We start from the raw sequence: 23,670 nt of genomic DNA, 5'->3' as shown, positions 1-23,670 counted from the left end.
AGGTGAAAGAGGAGATGCGTGCTGTAGGACCCCGACAGATTTCAGCTAATTTTAATTGCCTATGTTAGAAGCCTAGTCAACTTTGTCTTTCCATACGGTGAATAAAGCATTTCCAGGGAGGAATTCAGCACACGTAAAGACGAATCACACCAGAATGTAACCTTCTACACTGATTGCAGCAATGTGACCTAAAAGCTGAGTAAGGTGAACTCAGACCTAAGAATACGCTGCTGTTCATGGCTCACAAATGCAGACCTTCTCAAACCAGAGTGCATGCATGCAACGTTGTTTCTCCTGAGACCATAAAATAATTAAACCTAGCTCGATAAATAAAATCTGGCTGTTTAGGACGTGAAGGTGTTTTTACCCTAATACATATTCCATCAGTAATCACTCAGAGCTGCAGATGCAGATTCATCCAACAGATCATGACAAACTATGGTACAGAAGGTGCACACAAAAAAAGACAACTTCCAGCTGTGAAGAGCTGGTAGCCTAGATGGCAACTCAGAAATTAGGGAAGAAATGGAAGAGGAGAACCTGGAGAGGAGGTTGGAACAAATCAAGGATGTCCTCATTCACCAGTTGCCTCTCCAGTGTATTGTCAAGTTTACAAATACAAATTTTGAGCTTCTTGTGTTCTGTGCCAAAATCATGCACACAGAGAAATGTGTATCCTGCAAATTTTTTATTATACAGATTATATAGGGATGCTTTAGTATAAAATAATTTAGCGTGACTGATATTGTCTTGGTGCCTTTCTCTCGCTCTGTGCAAATCACAGGTTAAGTCTTTTAACACACATTGAGATTTGTCATTCCATACCTACAAACACATATGCATTGCATGTTGACAACTATTTCCCAGACTAAATTCACTGAAGTCTCTTTGCTAAACTCAGTAAGTATAGCAAGGCTCATACTCAGTGATTATTTTTTTTTTTAGTTGATCTCTTCACAGGAAAACTGAATTTAAGGAGAAAATTGAATAAAAAAAGAACCTAAATCAGATTTGAGTGTTTTCCTATACATATTCTTTTCAAGTGTGAGTTTTCTTGTTAGCAATCCACATTATATTTGCCTAGCAAATAGTAATACCATATCACTTTAGATTTGGATTTTTCTTATTAAGATATATTTTGAGCCCCATGTATCTCAGTTCTTATTATCCAAAAGATGGGAAAAAATATGTTTCACAAGGTTTCTTTTTTTAAAAAAATAATTCTTAAACATATATGTGAAATTTTGATCATTCAGGAGAGAAGCCATCCTAAATTACTGACTGATTGCCTATTATCTGCTCTGCAAAGAGAAAATTTAAATGATGACAGTATGAATAAAGTGATGAGTGATGAATGATCCATGTAATGGATTTATTTTTACCTCTGTATGATATTTTATGAAAAATATGCCCGTACATTAAAGAGAGCCACCCAATGGTAACTATCTTTAATGTATTTGAAGTATTGTAGTATTAATGAAACTTAGGCTTTGCTCACAACTTAACTGTATAAAGATATTTATCTATATACTTATGATTTGGTACTGGTGATAAAGCTCCTTTTATTAGCAATTACAGAAAACAGCTTGATGCCAAGTCTTCCTTATTGAATCTTGGTTAATCATAATAAGACAGCAGTATTCATCTTACCGTATTTTTAGAGTGTTTCAAGACTGTATGAAGATCCCTTTATTATTTGCAAATCTAGAATTCCTGCTATGTATAATATGCAACACGGTTTTAAGAAGAAACTGAAAATCTAGGCAGACTGGGAAGACAAAAAACACAGGAAGCTTGGGACAGCCTCAGTAAATCTCTGTGGTAATCCAGTGGAAAATTACAGTGCACCATGGTGGAAGACACATAACTATCAGAAAGAAAGATGCATAAAGGCTCGTAGGTACACAAAGTATTACTAGAAAAAGCTTCTCCAAAGAGTGTTTATAATGCAGATTATCATCATACAACAACTCAAAAAAAGTTGCAACCACTCATTCCACATCCTTTTCACATCAGAGTATAGCTCGTATGTCTGATTTAGCCTGACCTGCTCCAACAGGGATTAAATCTTTTGGCTTTTATTTTTTTGGAATGCAAAATATCTTGTAAAAGACATCAAAAGATCTGTCTTTCTGAAAAGTCAATGCTTCAGTGTTTCAGGATAATACCCTAAAAAGCAGACACTTGAGATTTTTACTCAGTTTTGAAGCTACCAGCTAAGGTTATCAAAAGAATTTTTCAGTGTTATTGCCCTAGTCCCATGAAATCAGAATTGGGTGACTGGGTAAGACGATCAATCTATTAATACTGATCTCTTCTCCCTGGTACCAATGACAGAACATGTGGGAATGGCTCAAAGCTGCATCAGGGGAGGTTTAGACTGGATGTTAGGAGGCATTTCTTTACCAAGAGGGTGGTCAAACACTGGAAGAGGCTTCCTAGAGAGGTGGTCGATGCCCCAAGCCTGTCAGGGTTCAAGAGACAGTTGGCCAATGGCCTTAATAATTCACTCTAACTTTCAGTCAGCCCTGAATTCAGGCAGTTGGACTAGATGATCCTGGTAGGTCCCTTCCAACTGAAATAGTCTATTTCCTTTCCTGACCTATTGTATTGTATTTATTCTGTTCTATTTTTGAATGGTGCTAAATTATTCTATAAGAAAACATCAATAGCCAGTCAACATCCTATATGTTCTGGATAGAAGTTCAGAAATGTGTTTTATCAGTGCTGAAACACAACTAAACTGTAGTGAAAGTCTCCAGACTTCATTCTCTAGGACATGGAAAGGCCTAAATATTATCTAGCTGTCAAAGTTTTTCTTTAGAAATAACTTCTTATGTTGCACACAGAAGAGGAAATCTTGTCAGCAAACAGGTATTGTTGGAGGCCAGGAGTGTCAAGCTAGCAGCATACCAGATTTGTCTTCATCAACTGACTCCACTTGCTGACGTGCACAAGCGTGCCCTGTTCAGCTGCTTACTTCCACGGCATCCTGCTACTTAATACAGCTGGCTCCAGAGCAATCCTGTCTGTCAAAATACATTTTTTCAAAAACTTTTTTTGTTCCAAGACAAAATGAAGCACAAGCTTTGAGAATTGCAGAGACACTCTTACAGCAACTACAGCGTGGTGCTACTTGGCGATGCTTCCAAGAAAAGAGCAGCAGCCCGAATAAATTGATTTTGAAATATTTAAGAAAAGAATTGGTTAAAAATTATTCAACAGGAGACATTTTTTAATGGAAGAGCGGTTTGCTGAAGATACTTGCAAATCAGAATATGGAACTAGTTGAAACACATGGCAGTTTACAGTCATTCTAAGTTTGCTTACCAAGCACTTTGCTAATCTGGTAAATGGTCATATTGAAATATTTTTTAATCACAGCCTGTAGCGACAAACAAACTGTAAAACAACTAACCATCAAAGATCTCTCCCCAAGATAGCAACCTCATGTGACTAAGGCAGGCCAGCACCTATTGCCAGAGGTACTCATGGTCTTTGCAATGGTCTGTTGTGTCCTTTAAGAGCCCAGTCTAAATGAACGGTTGCTCATCAGTATTTCAGCAAACTGGTTGCAACTTTTGGCACAGCCTCAGCTCATGGCTCGTATTCTGGATTCATAAGAAGGTCGCTTGGCCTCTTTACCACACTTGTTCTATTGAACGATGATCAAAACTAGTCCAAAGCACTTATATCTACTCAGAAAATCAAGGGGGAAGGGGAACAATCAAGAAAGTAATATAACTATTGAAAATTATCGTTCACTCACTGAGGTTTCTGATTCTGTTATATGTGATGAAATGCTATTTAAAATCAGGTTATTTTGTGATGGATAACTCATGAAAATTACTTACCATTACCTATAATTTTACTAAAGTGTATAATTTTTCTTCCTTAGGACTATAAGGTTTTCTTTAGACATGTTTTAAATATTTGGGAAAACAAGTATTAATAAGTAATGAAAAAGATAACTAACGTCATAATGAAAAAATATGAAGAAACCATTTTAAGACAAGAGTTGACAGGTTCTATATTTGAAATTGCATATGGCAGCTCCAAAACCCAGCATCCTGCTGTGCATTCTAAGCATCTCACTTTGACACTTCCAGCATCGCTCTTCCCAGGCTGGGAGCTCTGAGCCTTTCATTTCGCTGATCTTCCTTTTGCTCAGGTTACTAACAACTGCCTACATTATAAATATAAGGACATTTACACAGTATCTTTGTTCTCAGAAATGTTTCATGCATTTCTACCCTAACTTACAGATTTCCCGTTTCCCTTAGTGACTGCCTGCCTTTGCCACTTTGGTGGTTTGTTCACACTCCAGCATTCTTGCTCTTTCTCCCTCTTTTCTGTGCAGTCTCCCTGAATGTATTTCGCCCTTTTCCTGTTCTTTCAGCATCTACAGTGAACTTCTTGTGTCTTTTTCTTAGGTCCTAATCTATTTAATTGCATTTAGCTGGCACAATTCCAAAGCTGAACTCAGTATTCCTGTTCCTAGCTCCTGTCTTCTACTTCACTCATTTTAATTCAGCTGTCACAGGAGGCAGAAATATTGTGTGTCAATAAAGCATTTCACCATGCAGCCCACTTTTCACTGTCTAAACACACTTCTTCCAAAACAGGGGAAACTGTCTGGCCAGTTGGCAGTCATACTTCACATCCCTGAACACAATGCCCTCTGTGCTGAAGAAGGAAAATTTAAAAACTAAACTCCACATCCAAAGAAGCAATCAAGTGAGTTTCTTTGTTCTCTCTCATCAGCTTCTCATTCAATTCCAGCTCTTCATCATCTTTAATATATGAGATTTTTAGGAAAAAAAAACACCAACCCACCAGTTTTGTCAGTGAGTGGATCTTTTCACCCTAATTACTGACAACATCTCATCTTCCTTCGAATTACCCGTTCAAAGTCTTCACACCCAGCAGCCTGTTGGAAACCGGTGCCTATACTGTAAAGCCCAAAGTCATCCAATTCAACCCGCTACATGAAATAATAAATTCAAGTTGCAGACAAGTAAAACAATTAACAGAATGGAGAGTTTCCTTCAGGAGTGGAAGGAAGGAGGGGTGAACAAACCACAGCCAGGCATCTGCAAGAGATCTTCATGGTCTGTCTTCTGAGACACAGAATCTAATGAAAAATTGTTGGGCCTTCAACATCATGACTAAAGCAGAAAAGATAAATAACTGTGAAACTATTGCCCTCATTAACTCTGTCGCAACCCAGGATCAACAACAGTAGTTTCTTTTCAACAACACTATTTTCTTGCTTTTAACCTTTCTCCAAATAAAATATATTAAAATGGATGATTACTTAGTTTTGCCGTAATCGGAATAGCATTTTTCTCTATTAAATTGTGGGCTTGAACATCCCCACACTCTTTAACAGAGGAGAAAGCTCCTCCACTCTGTTTTCAGTATCGAGTCTGAAGATATTTCAGCATGCCATAGCTAAAAGAAAAAATAAAAGCTTTTACTGTCTCGTCTAACTGGCCAAATTTATGTGAGGATAATGAAAGGAAGGAATGTGTCAGGGGAGTAAAAGAAACTTTTGAAACATGCATGGGAATATCACTAGCAAGTACAAGATAATGGAGAATTTGCTGAAAGCCGGGATGGAAAATAGTAAACAACCCTGCACCTGGGAAAAGGGAGGGGAGTACAATGTTGCCAGTTTTTGCAAATTGCTCTTAAGTTACAGCTGACATAAAGACAAGGCCCTTTGTAAGAGGTCTTAGCAAAGAGACAATTCTGAAGCAAAAGCAGCTAGGAAGTTAAAACCAAGTTAGTGTTTAACAATGTATTCCAGATCTTGTATTCCCCTCTTTCTTCATGTCCTGTAACTTCACTTACACATACAAAGGACGTGAGCTTTTTTCCTGGAATTTTTTGCCTCCTGCTTCCAGAAGCTTTTTCCTTGCATGAGATATATTCATTCTTAGCAGTAATGAGGAAAAAAAAAAAAAAAAAAAAAAGGAAAAAAGAAAATCTGCATTTCAGAAGAAACCAGGTAGAGCTGTGATTAAAGTTTGACATTTTTACCTAGTATGTAAGATTAGATTTTTCCATTTTTATACATTCCCTCAAGAACAACTTGTACAGATTTATGAGTTGGCATCATTCTGTCAGTTCTCAGTGTGGCAAATGATTCTGGAGACCGGGCCTGAATTTCCTCTAGCAATAAAATACTTGAATATGAGCACCACGCGTAAGCCAGACCTACAACTATTCTTTTTCTTGGCATCTGCTTGGAAGTATCCCCATGGAGTAGCATTCTGGATACAACAAGGGTCCAGAAAAGCTGGTTATTTTTGAAAGGTCATCTCTCCAAGCCCACGAATGATCGATCCCAATGAGAGAAGGCCAAGAAAGAGTAGCAGGAAGCCTGTATGGATGAAAAAAAGAGCTCCCAACAAAACTCAGATATAAAAAAGAAGCATACAAGAGGTAAAAGCAGGGGACAGGGGACCTGAGAGGAATATGGAGACACAGTCTGAGTATGCAGTGGTGGGGTTAGGAAAGCTGAAGACCATTTGGAGCTATACCTGGCAAGGGGCATGAAAGGCAACAAGAAAGATGTCTGGGGGTGCTTCAGCAGCAAAAGGTAGACAAAGGAAAAATGTGGGCCCACTGCTGAACAGGGCAGGTGACCTGGTGACACAAGACATGGCAATGGCTGAGGCACTCAGTGCCTTCACCTAGCTCTTTACTGTTCAGACTGGCCTTCAGGAACCCCAGGTCCCCTGGGAGAGAACAATGGGAAGGTCTGGAGTGAGTAAGACTGCCTCAGTGGAAGAGGGGAGCCGGAGTCACCTTAGTAGTTTTCTCTGACAGGACAAGAGGCAACGGACACAAACCGAAATGCAGGAAATTCTTTTTAAACATAAGAAAGCTTTTTTACTGTGGGGGTGGTTAAACACAGGAACAGGTTGCCCAGAGAGGTTGTGGAGTCTGCATCCTTGGAGATATTAAAAACCTGTTTGGACACAGTCCTCAGCAGTCTGCTTTGAGCACCGGGTTGGACTAGATGATTTCCAGGCATCCCTTCCAGTCTCGTCCCTATCTTCTGTGACTATTGTTTTTGTCCTTGCCTGCATACTTTCAGCTTGTTCAAAGGAAAAAGAATGACATTATAACACCAGTACCTCAGAACTTTCTGAACTAACTTTTTTCTCTTTCTCATTTTTAGCATTTCATTATCCCTTTAGGCTTAATGCACACTTACATACTCCTGTCAGCCTTCTCACTGTAAATTAAGAGAAACAGCATTTTTATACATATACAGTATGATAGAAGAAAATTTTTGGTCTAAGATGTATAGGTACAGTATAGGCAAATCCCAATCCATACATATGCTTTAGATAAAGATACACCTTACGACCCAATGAATAATGTGTCCTAGGCACCACCATAGCAGAATTCCTCAAAGCAATGTAGGAGGGTTTGTAGCATGTATTGAATGCAATTCTTTTAAGTACAAGCTTTGATTAAAAAAAGTCACTATATACTTTAATTTAGTGCTTTTCTGAAGAGAAAACCTCAAAAGTGATAATGAAAAGAAATAGAAGAAGATCCAGAGGGACCATCATATTACATCCCAAGCACCAACATAGCAATCGCATTTAAAATGCTTTAAACAGTTTAATATTTTTTTTTTTCTGCTATTATGGGGATTTTTACAGATGCATATTTAAGGACAAGAAGGACTCCTAGGAGAATTTATGTGGCTGCCTGCAAAATTTGGGTCATAGACACCTATCCCATGGTTACTAAAATGTCATACTTCTGTAGTTTCAGCAAGAAAATATTCTTTAGAAAAAAAATAAACTTTTGTTTCCACTAAGTGTAACTATGAAAAACAGTAGGATCATTCAAAGGTTTCATAAAAAGATAAATGTTTAAGTGTATCTGATTATGACTTTTCTCTTGATTTGACCTTGACTAAATTGAAAGCACATAGAAAAATTTACAGTGAATGCTAGATCTGAGCTATACTAATATCTGGCTAACTGCCTCTGCTGTGAAAGCTCTTTCTATTTTAGTAAAATTTTATGCACAAAAGCATTTTCCAGAAACTGATGTAGTATGTTCAATATATTTTTATACCCAAGCTTAATTACAAAAGCTTTTTCATAATAACAAATATTGTCCCAAGTAGAGACTATATTTAATAAATAGGCTTATTATTTTCCTTAATGAAAGCAATGTTTAAAATTTGTAGGTAATCCCATTACACTGTACTTCATTTATACAGCCCAGCTCTTCTACCCTCCTGCTGATAGAAGACTACCTCATCTTAGTTTCCAATTATATATATTAAGTTCTTCTAAAACCACCTTCATTATTACACACAGCATGTTTATCTCTATCAGAGAAAAAGCTGTAATTGGGAAAGAGCAAAATGCATTTTCAAGCCTAAGATAATCACGAGAAAAGTTAATTATGTCAATTAAAATAATCTTCTCTCCACTCAACAAATATGACCTATTTGTACAGAGAAATACAGCAGGACAGGTTCTGATCCTTGATAAACCGTAGTACTCCTACTCAATTCATTCTTACCAGAAAATCTGTGATGGGGCCAAATTTTGACTTTAAATGAGAATGTAATGGAAGAATGACCAAGAAGGACTATTACATGAACCCAGAGGAATCCTGTAAAACACAAACCTAACATTTCATGTACACAATTAAATTAAGTATTTTCATGCTTTTATTAAACTTCTACTTCCTAAAAGCAGAAAAGGACTACTGACACAAGAGGGCTACTGATAGAAAATGTCCTGGGAAAGTATGAAATTAAAAATGGTGGATACAAGAAGTAAAGTCTGCACACTTACTGCCACGTGTTTGTGGTAAAGAGTTTCATCCCAACATCAGGAGGCAATCAGAAGAAGCTATGAAGTGTTGACTTTAATCACAGTTACTACTTTAAGTCAGAGCTTTAAGTGTTGATGATACTGCCACATACAGCAAAACCAGAGCTGTTGACCCCCAAACAGAATTTGAGAAAGCATCAGCAGGAGGTTCTCAGATCCCATAACTGCCCAAGTCCAACCTTCAGGCCCTCAGGCTGCAGAAGGAAGAGCAAGATGTGAGGCATCTCTCCTTAGCTGTTTCTGATAGTTAATTTTCCTTCCCCTGCACACTGTACCTTACTTTGACGTTAAACGTGATCAGTCCCAGCCACTTCACCAGTTTCTAGAACACACAGTTTCCAACAGCCTGGTCATTCCCATATTTCCATAATATCTGATTGTGACAGCACAGCTACTCACAACCCTGATTATGCTTTTGCTGTTGAGCTTTTCCCATCCCACCTCACAGCAACTTATTTAGACCATTCTACTTCTGAACATTTCTTAACACGTGTTGGTTTTGTTCTATGGGCACCAGAACAGAATATTCTAGGGACTATTACAGTATTTCTATCATGCCACCATAAACTTGCTTTAAGCCAGGTAGTTTCGGTAGTTCCTTGCTAATGCATATTCATATTTCTTTTTCTTTTGAATTTCTGGCAATTTGCTGTATAAACTTTGTACTGACAATTTGCAATATGACAGGAGAAGTGCAATTACACTGCAGTTCAGAAAGCATTTTCAGGTTTCACAGGGCAATGCTGCTTCTCCTACAAGTTCCAGCCTCTCAATTTCTTTTACCCTGATTTGTTTTTCCTTATCACTTGGTGACTTTGTCAGAGAATTGGGATCACTGCCAAAAATGTTTACCTCCATTTTGTTTCCAGTCCTAAATTAGATTCTTCCTAAATACTAAATTAGATTATTAATCTGTTAAAATCTAAATCTTCATTATTAATTTACCAGAAACAATACAGCAGCTTGTAAAACATTTATGCAGCAGTAAATGGAGAACCACTTTGCAGAGATCACGACATGCTTAATTTACTACACAACTAAATATTTAATTACAAATGGTAGCAAAGCTGAAGGTGCTCTGTTGATATTAAACAATCTCTTAAATGATAAGACTCTTAACTGCATTATGGGCAGTAATGGTAAATTTCTGAAATAAGCAGCAGGAAACGTGCTCCCTTTTGTGGGGTTTGCCCTTACCAATTCAGTGAAGAATCATGTACTTGGCTATCCAGTTTGCTATTTACTGATAAATTTGTTCCCCACAGTACTTTCAAAAGAAATAATTTTAAAATGGCATTTTAACTTAATTGAAAACACAATGCACTTCACACGCCAGTTAAAATAAATAGAATTTGGAGGAAAAAAAGTATTACATTCCTTATAGCAAGTTATTTCTTGCATTTGCAGTGTAATAGCCTTGATTCAATGCCTTCCTTGCTGAGAGTACCATCTCTAATTAGAGTAATGGTATTTTAACTTCCTTATGCACATCTATGTAATTATTTTTTCAGGTTTGGGTTTCAAAACCTCCCAAGTACAATTTTTTAAATGCATTTTGCATTTAGACAACCAGATTTATATTAAAAATGTTGGCTTATAAGCAGTTTAGGATGTTACACACAGACCTTTTGTAAAGCTATCTCAACATGGATTTCATCCTTTTCAGTGTTGAACCTGAAAAACAAATGATAATATGCAGCATATCTATTTAAGGTGATCTTTCAAAACAGGTATTCTTAGGTCAACAAACGTAGCTAAATGTTTCAGAAGTCGTTAAATGTCTAGCAAGATGGAAAATTAGGAGTTTGCTTTTTTTAAAAAAAAAAAATAAACTATTCCTTCTGTTTGTTTTGCTGACTCAGATAACATGGCTCTCAGAAGATGAAGGCAGAAACCTTTTTTGACCTTCATGAACGATGACAAATGTGAAGAACGGGCATAGTAAAGCAAGATAGGCTAGAAAAAGTGAAGAACAATAACAGCGTGTCCTATTTCAAGAGGAAGGCTCATTCAATAGAATATTACACCAAACAGAACAATTATCAGGCTATAAGCATAGTCCTGAAAACAAAGAGTAGCAGTGGGATCACTTTCAATTAATCATGACCATCTATTTCACAACAGCAAACTGATACTTCTCAAATAGCAAGCTGGTTTTATTAGTAATATAGAATATCCTGACCTTTTCCTACCTTAGAAAAGCACATGACAGTCTTGTCAAAAATAATCCACCTAAAATCTTTAGAGAAGTTGTTCAGCTAAGGAAACCATAGTTCTGTATACATAACCCATCAAATAACTGGAAAAGAGTATCATATTTAGAAAATGAGTGAAACCATATTTCTACATCTTCCTTATATCTCAAGGCTAAAGAATATTTCATAGATGTATAAAATTGCATGTTGTAGCTATTTAAGACTCTAAACCAAGTAAAGAAATACACACTTGGTAGTAAGCCTCTCATTACACTTCAGCATCTTAACAATATGACCTTGCTTCCCAAGGTAACTTGTAAGATAAACTTTTAAGAATTAAGATGAATGATATTACTGCTATCTAATAAATCCATGTTCAGTTTAAATGTTGCCGCATGGAATATGGATGAAGAACTTAATGAAAGACAGGCTGAAGTAAATTGACAAAAATCCTAGTCTAGGACTAAAATAAAGAGTTTTCATGCAAAGTTTGTCCTTCAAATTCAATTCCAGTTTAATGACAAAGGTATTGCACTGCCAGGCTTCATGAAAGGCATGTGTAGCCTCAGACTAGTTAACACCAGCTAAGATAGATTAATTGGCTAACCAATATGATCACTGACAATAATGAGTCACTCAGCACAGTGCTGGTACCATCATCAGTCATCTCAGAAGAGTTAAGAGTTATGCAAGCTATGTAGCTTCATATACTTTCTCTCTACCTAAATTTCTGAATAGAATTTCAGTGTGGGGGGTGGGAAATGTGGGGAACTTTGTTTTACTGTTTTCTGAGGTATATATAAACTGTTGCGAAAGAGAGAGTTTCAGTCTTCAGAACAGTTTATGAATGCTTCAAGTGACATTTGAGCCTCCTTCCTGGTGTCAGAGCTTTCATACTGCATGTCCTGGCTAATCCCTTGATTCTTTCAATTGGCTCATCTGAACCCGTTAGCATATATTAAAGCTATAACCAAGCTTTCCCTGGCATGCATCAACATTTTTAGTAGTGTATGGCAGAGACATTTTCTTGCACCATAAAAAACAGTGTCTCCTTTAAAATAAACTGTCTCGAAAATCATAGGACATGACCATAATTCTAAATGTTACCAAAGCTGTTTGCACACACACGTCTTTGGCAGGGTGCCTTCCAGTGGGCGCAAGTTGCATACGATGGCTCATACAGTATATTAAAAACATGTAAAGTATAATTTGATAATCTACCTTAGGAACTAGTGAGAGAATTCTCATCTCCGTTTTCTCCAGGGACTCTAATGCCAAAGGACAGATTGTTTCTTGTCAGTGTTTCAGACTGATCTCTATTTGCAAACATAGGAAGTGATGCCAAATGCAGTTCAGAACGCAAATCAAACAACTATTATGCGCTGTTTTGAATTGCATATGCAGGACACAGTGGCAAATAATGCCAAAAAAAAAGTCATACTTGCACATCACATGAGCCATTTTCATAATACACTTGAACACTGCATAAAAACGCAAAGAAATAAAACAATTCCAATGAAATAATGAGTGCCTTATGAATTAAATATTATGTTCACAAGGCTACACACTGGGATTTAATAGAACATGATAACAATGCAGACCAAGTGTGGAAATTTACAAATACAGTACATATAATAATTTTTCCTCCTAAAAGCAAAGCACAAAAAACAAAGGGCAAATGATAAGTTATTTATTGAATTAAAACAGGAAAAAAATTGAGAAAAAAAAATTTCTTTGAAGAGCAGGACTGCTTGTAGCCAATGATAATAAACCCACTTGTTCATTAGAAGCAGGTCCAAACTGATTCCATTTGAGTCACAGCATGAGCACTCAGAGTAGCAATTAATGCAAGCATTGGTGTGGCAGTTGTTTTCCTGAATGTCTCCCTGTCCATCTTGGATTTGTTTTTAAACAAACAAGATGAAATTCAACTGGAAAAGCTACTTAACCTGTTTCTAAGATGATCACAACAGTGGCTAAATCAGCAAAGGAAAAACTGGTTTAAGTGACATGCTGGAGACACCTATGGATCATGAATTAAAGACTTTGCTGTACCTGCCAGGCAAATACATATAGCGGGGCGTAAGGCAGAACGACAACGCATGGGCGAGAGGGAAGAGGCACTGCCAATGTATGGCGGCCAGCTAAGATCAGTTTAGAGTCCTCTTAGAATAAACTGGACTAAAAGAGAGAAGATATTCTGCCCTTGACAAAGGGCTCACCTATAGATGGTTAACAGATAAGATACTTCTTCAATGAACAAAGTCTAATTTAAGCAAGAGTACCCCTTATTGTTCATTAATGGCTACAGGTTGGTCTGGGCCTGTGCAGATGGAATTGGCAAGAAAAACAAGAGCAAAATCTCTCCCAGATGAAAAAAAGAAAAAGATTACTTTGAAATAAAGGATTGCAAAGGATTAACTTCAGTAATTTACTGTTGATCAGTATCTGATTTTAAAACATCAGTCTTGCATTTTTTTCAAGATCAGTTGAATTTATTTATTATTATTATAGTGATTGTGATGTGGAAGCGAGTTATAAGCATAATAAATCTCTACTTAAGCAGCTTATCCCTACTGGTATATATTAATCATGGCATATATGGGATTATAACCAACTGAAAAAAAAAAAGGGTGGTGGTGGTGGAAAAGAGTTGAGTAGCTATAGCTATGTGTTTCTGGATGAAATCACAATATAAGAAAATGTCTTAGAATTTCAACTGTGCTGTGCTAAAGCAAAAGGCACAACGAGCTCTGGGTACAGGAACACTTGCACATTTTTCTCCACACAGTTATGTGTGAAAAGATAAGATCTCTCCATAAAACTCTAAAATAGAGCACTTACATAGTCCATTTGACAAGGTTCCTCCAGGGGCCTGAGATAGCTCTGGCATGTGTGTTCAAACTCACCTACGAGTGAGTGATGCACTTTTGTCATCCCATTGAATCTGGTCAACATGGTCCCTCTCTTGTCCAAATACAAATACGACTACCCTGACAGCACGTGGCTGCTACGTGAGATGCCCCTTGGTGAAGCAGTCATTTCACCTTTAGCCAAGGCAATAACTAGACCTGCAAGTTTTATCACTTTGTCGCAACCTCAGTGGCCTGGAAATAATTTGGTAAGCTCCGATTTGAAAGAGAGCACTTGTTAAGAAATCTAAAGTATACATGCAAATATTGAAGAACGAAAGTTTGTCTTGTTTGGAATTTTATATATATAAATGTAAGGAAAAATGTGTTTATCTGGTTTTATGTTTTATGATTTCTTAATCACATAGTTTCTATTCTATGTTGTGAGTAACTATTGTTTCAAGCAAACTGATCTCTTTTAAATTAGATTGCTGGGCAGCTACTTGAGAACAAAGTAAAAAAGAAACAGGAATACATAGCCTAGAACAGCCTACTCTAATTAGCTACATTAAAATACAGATATGAGAATAATCTAGATATCAAGTGTCATCGTGACATGAAGAATTAATTGTCACTATTGCCAGGACGCTGTCAGAAAAATGATAAAGTATGCCTGCTTTTACAGACAATTTTTTTGGTTACACATCCCAGTTTTGTTAACCTCTTAAGGCAAATTTTCCTGTCTTTTTGCAAATGTCTCATTGTAGGCTGACAGTCTACCAAGGATACTCAATTTACCAAAATGACTCTAAACGCAGGGGTACCAAATTAAAAAATTTGTTGGACTATGTTCTACTTACCTAGTCTGCACTACATTACATTTAAAGCTACTCACTTAAAATGATCCTGTTCAGTTTATGAGTGTTGCTTATGGCAGTCTTTATTGTTATTTAAAACTGGTAGTCCAGAAACTGCATGCTATTTGTACCATTATATAGACACACCTACTTTTAGAAGTTAAATTGTTTCATCTTGAATTATAAAATTAATAAATTATTTAAACTGCAATGATAAACTAATACTTCTGGGGTAAAACTTACATATTTTCAACCACAGGACATCAGTTCTTAGAACCAATAACACCATAAGAGCACTTTGGTGTCTAAAAGCTAGAAAGAGAAGCCTATCCATGCTACTCTGTAAAAGGATGGTGAAAGTCAACTCATTTAAACCCTTTACATGGGCCCTGTTATTTTGCTCCCAAAAATAATGTAGAAGGAGAAACCTCCTTTTAAAGTGATGTCTTCAGATGTAAAACCTCACCACAACTAATTCTGACAGCGTTTGTAACTTGGGTGTCATGGCTAAAATGTGTTCTGCTTCTGAACATGCAGAAAACCCCCCAGCGTTCAGCTTCCCCATTGAAATAAAACTATAGGGTGACTTTGGCAAGTCTTTCCCCACTTCTGATATTGAACCCTGGAACCCAAATTCTATCAATATAGTAAAGCAAGATCAAAAGCTTTTTCACTCTGCTTTACCTCACCCTCTCAGATCAACATGATTAATTGCTCAGTTACTTTTCTGTACCTCTTCCAATCATTTAGAGTACTTATTTTTATAGCATAACCACATGCAGTTAACATCTCTTGATTTCTGCTTGATTGTGGTTTAATGAGAAAAATTCAAGACATCAATCTTTGCCTTAAGTTATTCTAGTTCTGATGTTCAGATGATCACATTTACTCTCATAACAATAATCCTTTCATGTGACAAACTCAAAGCGTTTTAATAACTTTAATAAAACAGGTAAGAGCAGAGCTGCCTTGAACGGAGTTCAGTTGTTTTCAGGCGATATTAGTGTCATTATTACCTGTACACTAAATATCTCACTACTTGAGGGCAAGAGTAACTTTAGCAATCAAGCCAAGCCAACCAGATTGAGGTAGAATTTGTAGATAACAACTGCAATATGCCAAAAAGAGTTTATGAACCAGCCTAATAAAACCAATAAAACATAAGGAAACAAACTTTGACATGCTTGAGTTTTCCATGGCAAAATGAGAACATTAAGAGCAATTAATAGGCATTATCCCATTTTTCTTACAGAGGTTTAGCCAGAAGTGGTTAGAAAAAAGCTCAGTTTTCCAAAGTTTAAAGGTTTTTCAAAATTTTTTGTTCCATTTTTGAATTTAAATAAGCCTTTTCAATGTATCATAAAAATATGACTCAAGTGAAAATAAGACTCAAAAATACTAGTGCACTCAACTTGAAAGAACTGTTATCATCGCAGTTAGGACACCTAAGGCTGCCATTCATTCAGTTCTTCCCAGGTGTCTTATCTACTCTCCAGATGAAATTTTAACAGTAGGAGTTCATGTCTGGGTTTTAGAAGCCTAATACTTCCTAGGAAGTGTTTAAGTTGTGCATGGGAGTTGAAGAGACAGTGCCCTACCGCAGGGTCCAACTCATCACAGCCTCCAAGCAAGTGCCGGCCTGGAGGGAAAGCAAGGGCTGGAAATGCCAGCCAGGAGCAGCAGGTACTGGTTAGGGACATATGAAAACCAGCCCAGGAGCTATCACAGGTCTTACCGAGAACAGGTCCACCTCCCCGCTTTGGTGTCCCAACTCTTTGCCACTTACAAGTGCCCTTTTCCCTTTCACGAAGCCCCAAAATAGTTTCTCCAGCCAGGGCAAGTGCTGGCTCCTGAGAGCCCCCAGTCCTCAGGCTGCAGTTCTGCTGGGCTCAGGGTATCAAGAACAAGCATGTCCCACACATTTTGAAGCAATTTGTCTGCCAGCTTTCCCAGAGCAGGGACCACCATATTCACCTATGGGGAGGTGAGGAGATGGGAGGTACAGGAACTCCAGCTTTGGAAAAGATGGGGAGCTCTGGAGACACCAGGGGCCTAGCCCACCCACATCACCACAACCAGACACCCTCATGCTGGTATGGAGCAGATGCAGAGGAGCACCACACTGTCACATTAATGCTTTCTTAGCTCTTCCCACCAAGGACTGCCCCAATCATCGGCATTTCCCTTGCCTTGGTGCGCCCCTCCTGGCACTGCGTGCTCTGCTTTGCACCTTGGAACCTCTGCTTCCCTAGCCACCTGGGAAATCCAAGTTCAAGTCTTCTCTCCGTGCAATTCAGGCCCAAAGTTCTGACATTTTAAGGAACGACACCGGCAGGCTGTGCACGTGTGTGTGTGTGGACACAGGAGTCCATGCTAGAACCCTTTTCTGTTGTGTCACCCCCTGATTTTCTTCCTGCTCCTATGGAAACAAATAGGCTCATACATTCATTTCTTAGAAGTACTCCTTAAAAAAAAACCAAAAAAACCCAACAAAACTCTTGACTTGTACCCATCCAGAGAAGCTAAACATAACAGAAAAATCTGTTATGGAGCCACATTCTCCTGGTCCCTGCTATCCAGATTTTAACTGCAAGTAAATCTTTTTGAACACATAGGCTAATCAAAATTCTTGCTGTATGTTATTACCTTCAAAAGCACATTCAGAAAATAGTTTTTAATTCAAATCATGCACACAGAGAAAAAGCTAATTATTCTTCCAGAAAAAATATGTAAAGTAAAACTGCATAATAATCTGATTATTCAACCATTATACAAAAAAAGACAAACCAAAAACAATCCCTGCAATTAAATGTTATTTTTAATTTACTTTCTGATAGACCTATTTTCATATCTTGTTCTCCTGTTACCAAGGTATTGTACTGAAGATGTCAGTGTTGATCAGCTTCCAATCATCAATAGCACTTATTGAAATAGCATACTGCTAGGAATGGGATTTTCTGCCTTTGCTGGGGTACACCATTGACTTATGGAAAAAAATAAATTAAAAGAAAGTCCTGATTGTGGAAAAAACCTCCAAGAACGAGATTTCGGTTTTGATATAATACAATCAACAAACATTTTATAAGACGTTTTCTTGCATACTTAGCGTCTTCTGGTAAAAATTAAATTCCCTTACAAATATGCTAATAGCATGCTGAAGTAACGTTCAAAAAAAGCTTTTCTCTAAAAATTATGAGGTATGTCTTGAAAGCTTGAATACCACAGACCTGAATTGCCTTGACTATTTTAAAAGTCCTACAGAGTAAAATAAGTAGCACTATAATAGATTTATACATAAATATTTCAAAGACCTTAAGACAAAAAGAACCAAAAATTTTGAACCATTCTTTTAGTCTGCTACAAGAATCTATAGATAAGAATATATTTTCTTAGCAAAGACCTGGCACTGTTTTATGAAATTTGTCAAGGTTATTGGCACAAGCTATAAACATACATGCTTTAAACAACCCATACTAAATCTCGTTTAAAAGCTGCTGAGTGAGTCCCACTGTGTCAGGAGTGGAATGCGTCCACTCATCCTGCCTCTGTCATCTTGGAGGAAACCTGAAAGAAACGTTCCTCTGGAGGGAGCCCCTCAGGACTAAGGAAGATCCAGACTGCAACTTTTTTTCCTCCCATAGCAACACACAAACAGCAGGAGAGTTTATATGATGCTGTCTTTGTTGAAATATGATTAACGGCAAAGAAAGTTTGACAGTCCCATGGATAGCTATCTGCGTTTCTGTTTTCCTTTATGCATGCAATGCGAGATGTATAAATCACTATTATTTGAATAACTTCACAATGGCTTGGATGTTTAAATTTAAAAAACACCACACAGCACCTTTTTAACCACTGGGAATATTTTGCAGAGAAAGCAAATCTCTGCCCATTCTCCCCTCCCCAACCATAAATATAATGTATTTCTCCTAATCATTTTCTCTAAATGAAGAGCATTTCTAGTTACAGAGGAATTCAGGCAATGGATAATTACTTAGTGGATTGGTGGCTGTATTACATAGCATAAGACATATCAAAGAAATAATAAAGCAACCCATTTATAAATTCTTTGACTACATCAAAGACAGCAAGGAATAGAGGAAGCCATCATTACCAGACTAATGAGGTAACTTTATAACATTACATTGAAGTTTTTTTCCCCTCAATCTAATGCTGTGTTTATAAAAGAGGGATTAGTCCCATTATGAAAATGGTTTGTATATTAATTCAGACAAAACCGGAATGCAGGTCTGCTACCTAATGCTTTCTATATTTAGAATAAATGGCAATTGCTGTGATATCCCCCAATTATCATTACTGCAAATTCTACACCAATGTAAGTTTTACTCATGGAGAAAGAAGGCAGGAGAATCTTACCTACAAGGACTTCCAGAAAACAGCTGGTTAAACATAGTTAAATTTTCTGAGAAGAAAAATACTGGGAGATAGTACTGACCATATTTACACACCTATATCTTTTAAAATGAGATATCCATGCTGCAGCACAGTTTCAACAAGTATCATGAAACAAAATTCCCAAACACTAATAATGCTTAGCATGTTATTATATTCTCATTGGTCCCACGCTAGCAAAAATATACAAGCAGTAAACAATCAACGGTTGTTTAAGAGCCCAATATTGTACTAGTAAAAATAATGCAGCACAGCAACAAGTTCACTGGAGTGCTCCCTTAACACACAACATACCAAATGTACAGCTGTTTGCCTCACAAAAACAACAACAACAACAACAACAGAGAGCATAAAGACTTTTGAAAGGATCTTCTCCCCGGTATTTAATAATATGCAAAGTATTCAAGGATTCTTGTGTGAAATCATGAATAGCAATAGGTCGTTTTTCAGGGTATTAAAGCTAACCAGACACACAACAGGATGCCAGCAGGCAGCTTGCATGAGACATAAGGCTTTATATTCCCACTAGGAACATACCTTCTCTGATTTTGCTTTCCTGGCGTTATGCACAAACCTGCGTCCCAGCTTCTTGGCATACCAGATAGAGGCAAACATTGTAGGGATGAAGATTTCAGTCTGAATATGCAGCACGCACACACACACACAAAAAAAAAAAGAAGAAAAATCCAACCAAAAACTTCCCTCACAAACGAGATTCAAATCTAAAATGCTGGTTAAGGTCTCTCAACTATGCAGTAGCTTTGTCAGGTCTTCTCATGCTGCCTTCTGGAAAAAAAAAAACCCAAACAACAAAACAAACACCCAAAACCAACAACCACCCAGTGTGGCCAGTCTGCAGGTGTATTTACATACTGCCAGCAGGAAGTCCAGGGTGAGGCATCTTTGCATCCAGCTCACATCCAGTCTGCTAAGTGCCTGTCTGCAGTTCTTTAGCACTGTCACCACAAACTACATATGTGTCAGTATGAAAGGAAGCTGCAGTAAACTACTGTAGCAGACAGCTCACCTCCTCTTCTCCTGTGCTGAAATTTAACTCCTTGTTTCTCTTGGATTTGCCAGCACGCAACAGAAGCAGCAGCAGTTCAAATATGAGATACACAGCACTGCAGGAAAGGAAAGGGGTACAGAAGTGCCAAAAATAGAAAGGCATATTAACCGTTAAGGTGAAGGAACAGGTGTTTCACATGTTTCAGTGCAATTAAGATTCAGAAGGAAAATGGATTTTACTTTGTCCTAGTGGTTTGGGATCTGTGCACAGAGATTTTTGTTACCTAGTTTCAGTTCACGACAGACATCATAGCTGTTCAGTTCACTTGCTGATGTCATACATGCTTTGCTGAAGGATTTAAGATTCACTCAAGGACTACTATTTTTCTTTGATAATGGCCTCCCTGAAATAGAAAACTGACCTTCTCCCCCCTCCCCCCCCCAAATTAATCTTTAACTTCTGCCCTACCTAAGCTTGCTTTTTCCTCTTCCTTTAATTGCAAGTTATTTTACATTAGGAGTTGAGAAGTGCTTATGAACACCTCTTTTTTGCAGCGAAACAGCAATGTATTATTCTCCTTTTGTCACATACTTCAGCTTTAACCCCCGCACCTCTCCTCAGTAATAATCTCTAAACAATAAGCAGAAACATATCCTTTTGGCTCCAGACATATGACTAACCAGATGTTCCTCCCAGCCAGAGGCAGTATCAAAGCTGTAAACTTACAGGTTTTATAGCAGTGTATTGTATTTGATAGTACTTTGTATTATAGGATAAATCCTGCCCGTTGCCCTCCCACGTGCGATTGTGGAGGTACCAACATGTGGGAGAACCACTGCTGCCCTGCGTGCAAGATCACCTTTGGGATGCACACTTGCAAGAATAATTTCTGCTCTGCTACTCTGTGGTAAAGAGCAAACCAAAATTAATAGATGCACGGCAAAGGAAATACAGTCACAGCAATGTAGTATAGGGCTCTTGGGGCTAAGGAAACACTTTTTTCTGCCCCAGGATTTTCAGAGACTAGCTGAAACTGTTTTCTCCAGGGTGCATGAATTTGAAAGGGAAAATAATCCACTCCCACTTAAAACTTACACAGAACATCTGAGTTACTGGAGCTGGATGGCATTGCCCAAGCTTTGAGCCTGAAGGCATATATTCCTCCATTCCGTTAAGGTTATAGAGTTCAAAGAACTCCTTTAACACATTCTAAAATCTTAAGCTAGATAACTAAATTGAAATTCTTAGATGGTGATTTTTTTGTCAAGGATACACCAAGGTATATGTTTGAGTTTTGCTTGACATCTAAAACCTTCTGACAAAATATTTGCTAGCCGGTAATATTTCTGTGAAGAGAATAGTTCCTAATTACTTCCAATTCAAACATTTAGTTAATCCTGGCAGTCAGAAAGTTGTAAAACCACAAGACAGAGTAAAATCATGTTTCATCTGGAGTACGATTGATATAGAAGAGCTATCTGTCCATAACACCACTCCAGCTCTCTGAACTCTTGGCTGATAGTAAGATGGATTCTCCAAGGTGAAAAAAGCTTTATTATGCCACGCAGCAGACTCACACCACTCTCCACATTTGTGGCATGACAGAGTGCCCTATAATGGAGGAAAGGGAAGAGGAGGAGGAAAGGTGGCCAGAAAAATATAGGAAGAAATCAGAGATCTTGTTTCTAGCTGGGATATCACTAAAAGGAAACATGGATTGGGGAAAAAAAAAAGTGCAGAAAAGGAGAAGCAGCATCATTGGAAAGCTTAACACTATAAATGTTAAAGTAAAAGAGAACAGGAAAAAATATATCTTCTGTATTATATAACTAAACTGTGGAACACCCTTCCCATACTACTACCATGGTTTTGTGAAGAGTATAAGTATAATTTGAAATCATTGCACTAGAACCAAAAAGGGGTACATTCTCTCAAACAACTATTTATATAGTCTTATGTATATTCAGCTGCTGAGAAAAATCAAAGGAAACAGTCATTAAACAATAAACCCTCCTTTTTTATGACTTCTATCATCAACATTAGCAGCTTTAGTGAACTATTTATTCAGGAAAAATAGGGAGCAATAAAAAGCCACAATTCATCCCACTTAAAGGGAAAAAAAAAATACATTGTTCATTTAAGGAATAATGACAAAGCAATAGGGAGGTAATTTTCTCCACCCACTGAAAATGTTAGATCAAGAGGAATAAATCTTGCCAAATACCTAATTCTGATTCTAATCAGAAATGCATTTTAACTATTTGCATGCATCTGCAGATCTGTTCAAACCCCACAGTATAGCAATGACCAGATTACAAGCCATTTTCTTACAGCTCCATCATGCAGCAGTCTGCCATAGATTGTCGATAGCAGGTTTATTAGGTCTGTACCGGTACCCAGGGATTTTATGATTATTAATATTTTACTGTAACCATAACGAAGCCTGCATTTTACAGAAGTGCTACAAGCCAAGCTGCTTTAGAAGAAGAATTGGAGCTCCCAGCTGCTGTCTGTTCACAGGAGTAATATGTACTTTAGCTTGCTCACTGAAGTGCTACATTACAAGGGCAGAGAGATGCATGCAATTGAGCAGCAATATTATCGCAGACAGGAGATAATCAGTTAAGAGCAAATTTTACAACGGGCTTCTTGCTGCGAATGAGTGGGTGGTTTTCAGTAAACCAAGCCACATCGATACTATACATTAAATTGCATTCTTGTGCCTCTATGAGAAGAATTGGTCTTACCACAAGTGGACACACAGGTATAGGCATAAAGCAGTTAAAGTGTTGAATTCTATTATTTTTATGACATGCCTCCCCAACGTTGCAAGCAACGGCAATTGATGCTCAGTACCAAAACAGATGGTCATTTCAAACACCTTGCCAACAGTCTGTATGCACTATCACTAGTATTTCTGACAGTTAGCCTCCTTTCTCACTTTTACATCGCTGTTTTACTTAGGCAGCGCATGGAAAGAAGTGCAGCTTAGCTTTAGACAGGGCATTAATCTTCTCTTGTTAAGGGATAACTCCTCACAGCGCACACGTGGGGTGTCAACCTCCCCCTCACACACCTGTGGTGAAGATAGATGTTCGCTGTAGATTCTGTTTCTCTCCTACCTCTATCTGAATATATACACACAGTAGTTGTAAAATGTGATGACAGGGCCATTTAAAATACAAATACTGTTCAGCCATAAATATTGCCTTTCTTGTAAGAATAGGAAGACCGGTGAAAAGATCAGTCATTCAGGGTTTGCAGAACTCTCTCAAGTAAAATGGACAGAAGCTGGAACAGGTTCAAAATGAAATACCAAAGACTTAAAACAATCACTTCACAGCTGTGGCTACAGGAACAGAGCTGATGACGTGAAGGCAAGGTAGCTAGCTTTTTCATTATTTTTTAGTACTAAGCAACAACAGGTATTGATTTGGCTGACTGTACAAGCAATCATTTCCC

At 37.7% G+C, this 23,670-nt stretch overlaps 1 protein-coding gene across 14 annotated transcripts in view; it reads right to left on the bottom strand.

Annotated features, from left to right (window-relative positions):
* DLG2 (discs large MAGUK scaffold protein 2) overlaps positions 1-23,670 on the bottom strand; it is a 1,040,325-nt gene that overhangs the window by 507,907 nt on the left and 508,748 nt on the right. For 2 of the 14 annotated variants that reach the window (XM_027798938.2, XM_055702922.1), the window contains exon 1: positions 19,737-19,829. The exons of the other annotated variants lie outside the window; for them this stretch is intronic. In XM_027798938.2, coding sequence (XP_027654739.1) covers positions 19,737-19,814 — 78 coding nt within the window. In that variant the 5' untranslated portion in view covers positions 19,815-19,829. Of the gene's footprint in view, positions 1-19,736; positions 19,830-23,670 lie in introns of those variants that run through there. 14 annotated transcript variants of the gene reach the window in all.

This window comes from Falco cherrug, chromosome 2 (assembly GCF_023634085.1).
Source record: "Falco cherrug isolate bFalChe1 chromosome 2, bFalChe1.pri, whole genome shotgun sequence".
Taxonomy (NCBI): domain Eukaryota; kingdom Metazoa; phylum Chordata; class Aves; order Falconiformes; family Falconidae; genus Falco; species Falco cherrug.
Note: the sequence above shows the minus strand (reverse complement) of the source record. Positions and strands in the feature narration are given on the sequence as shown.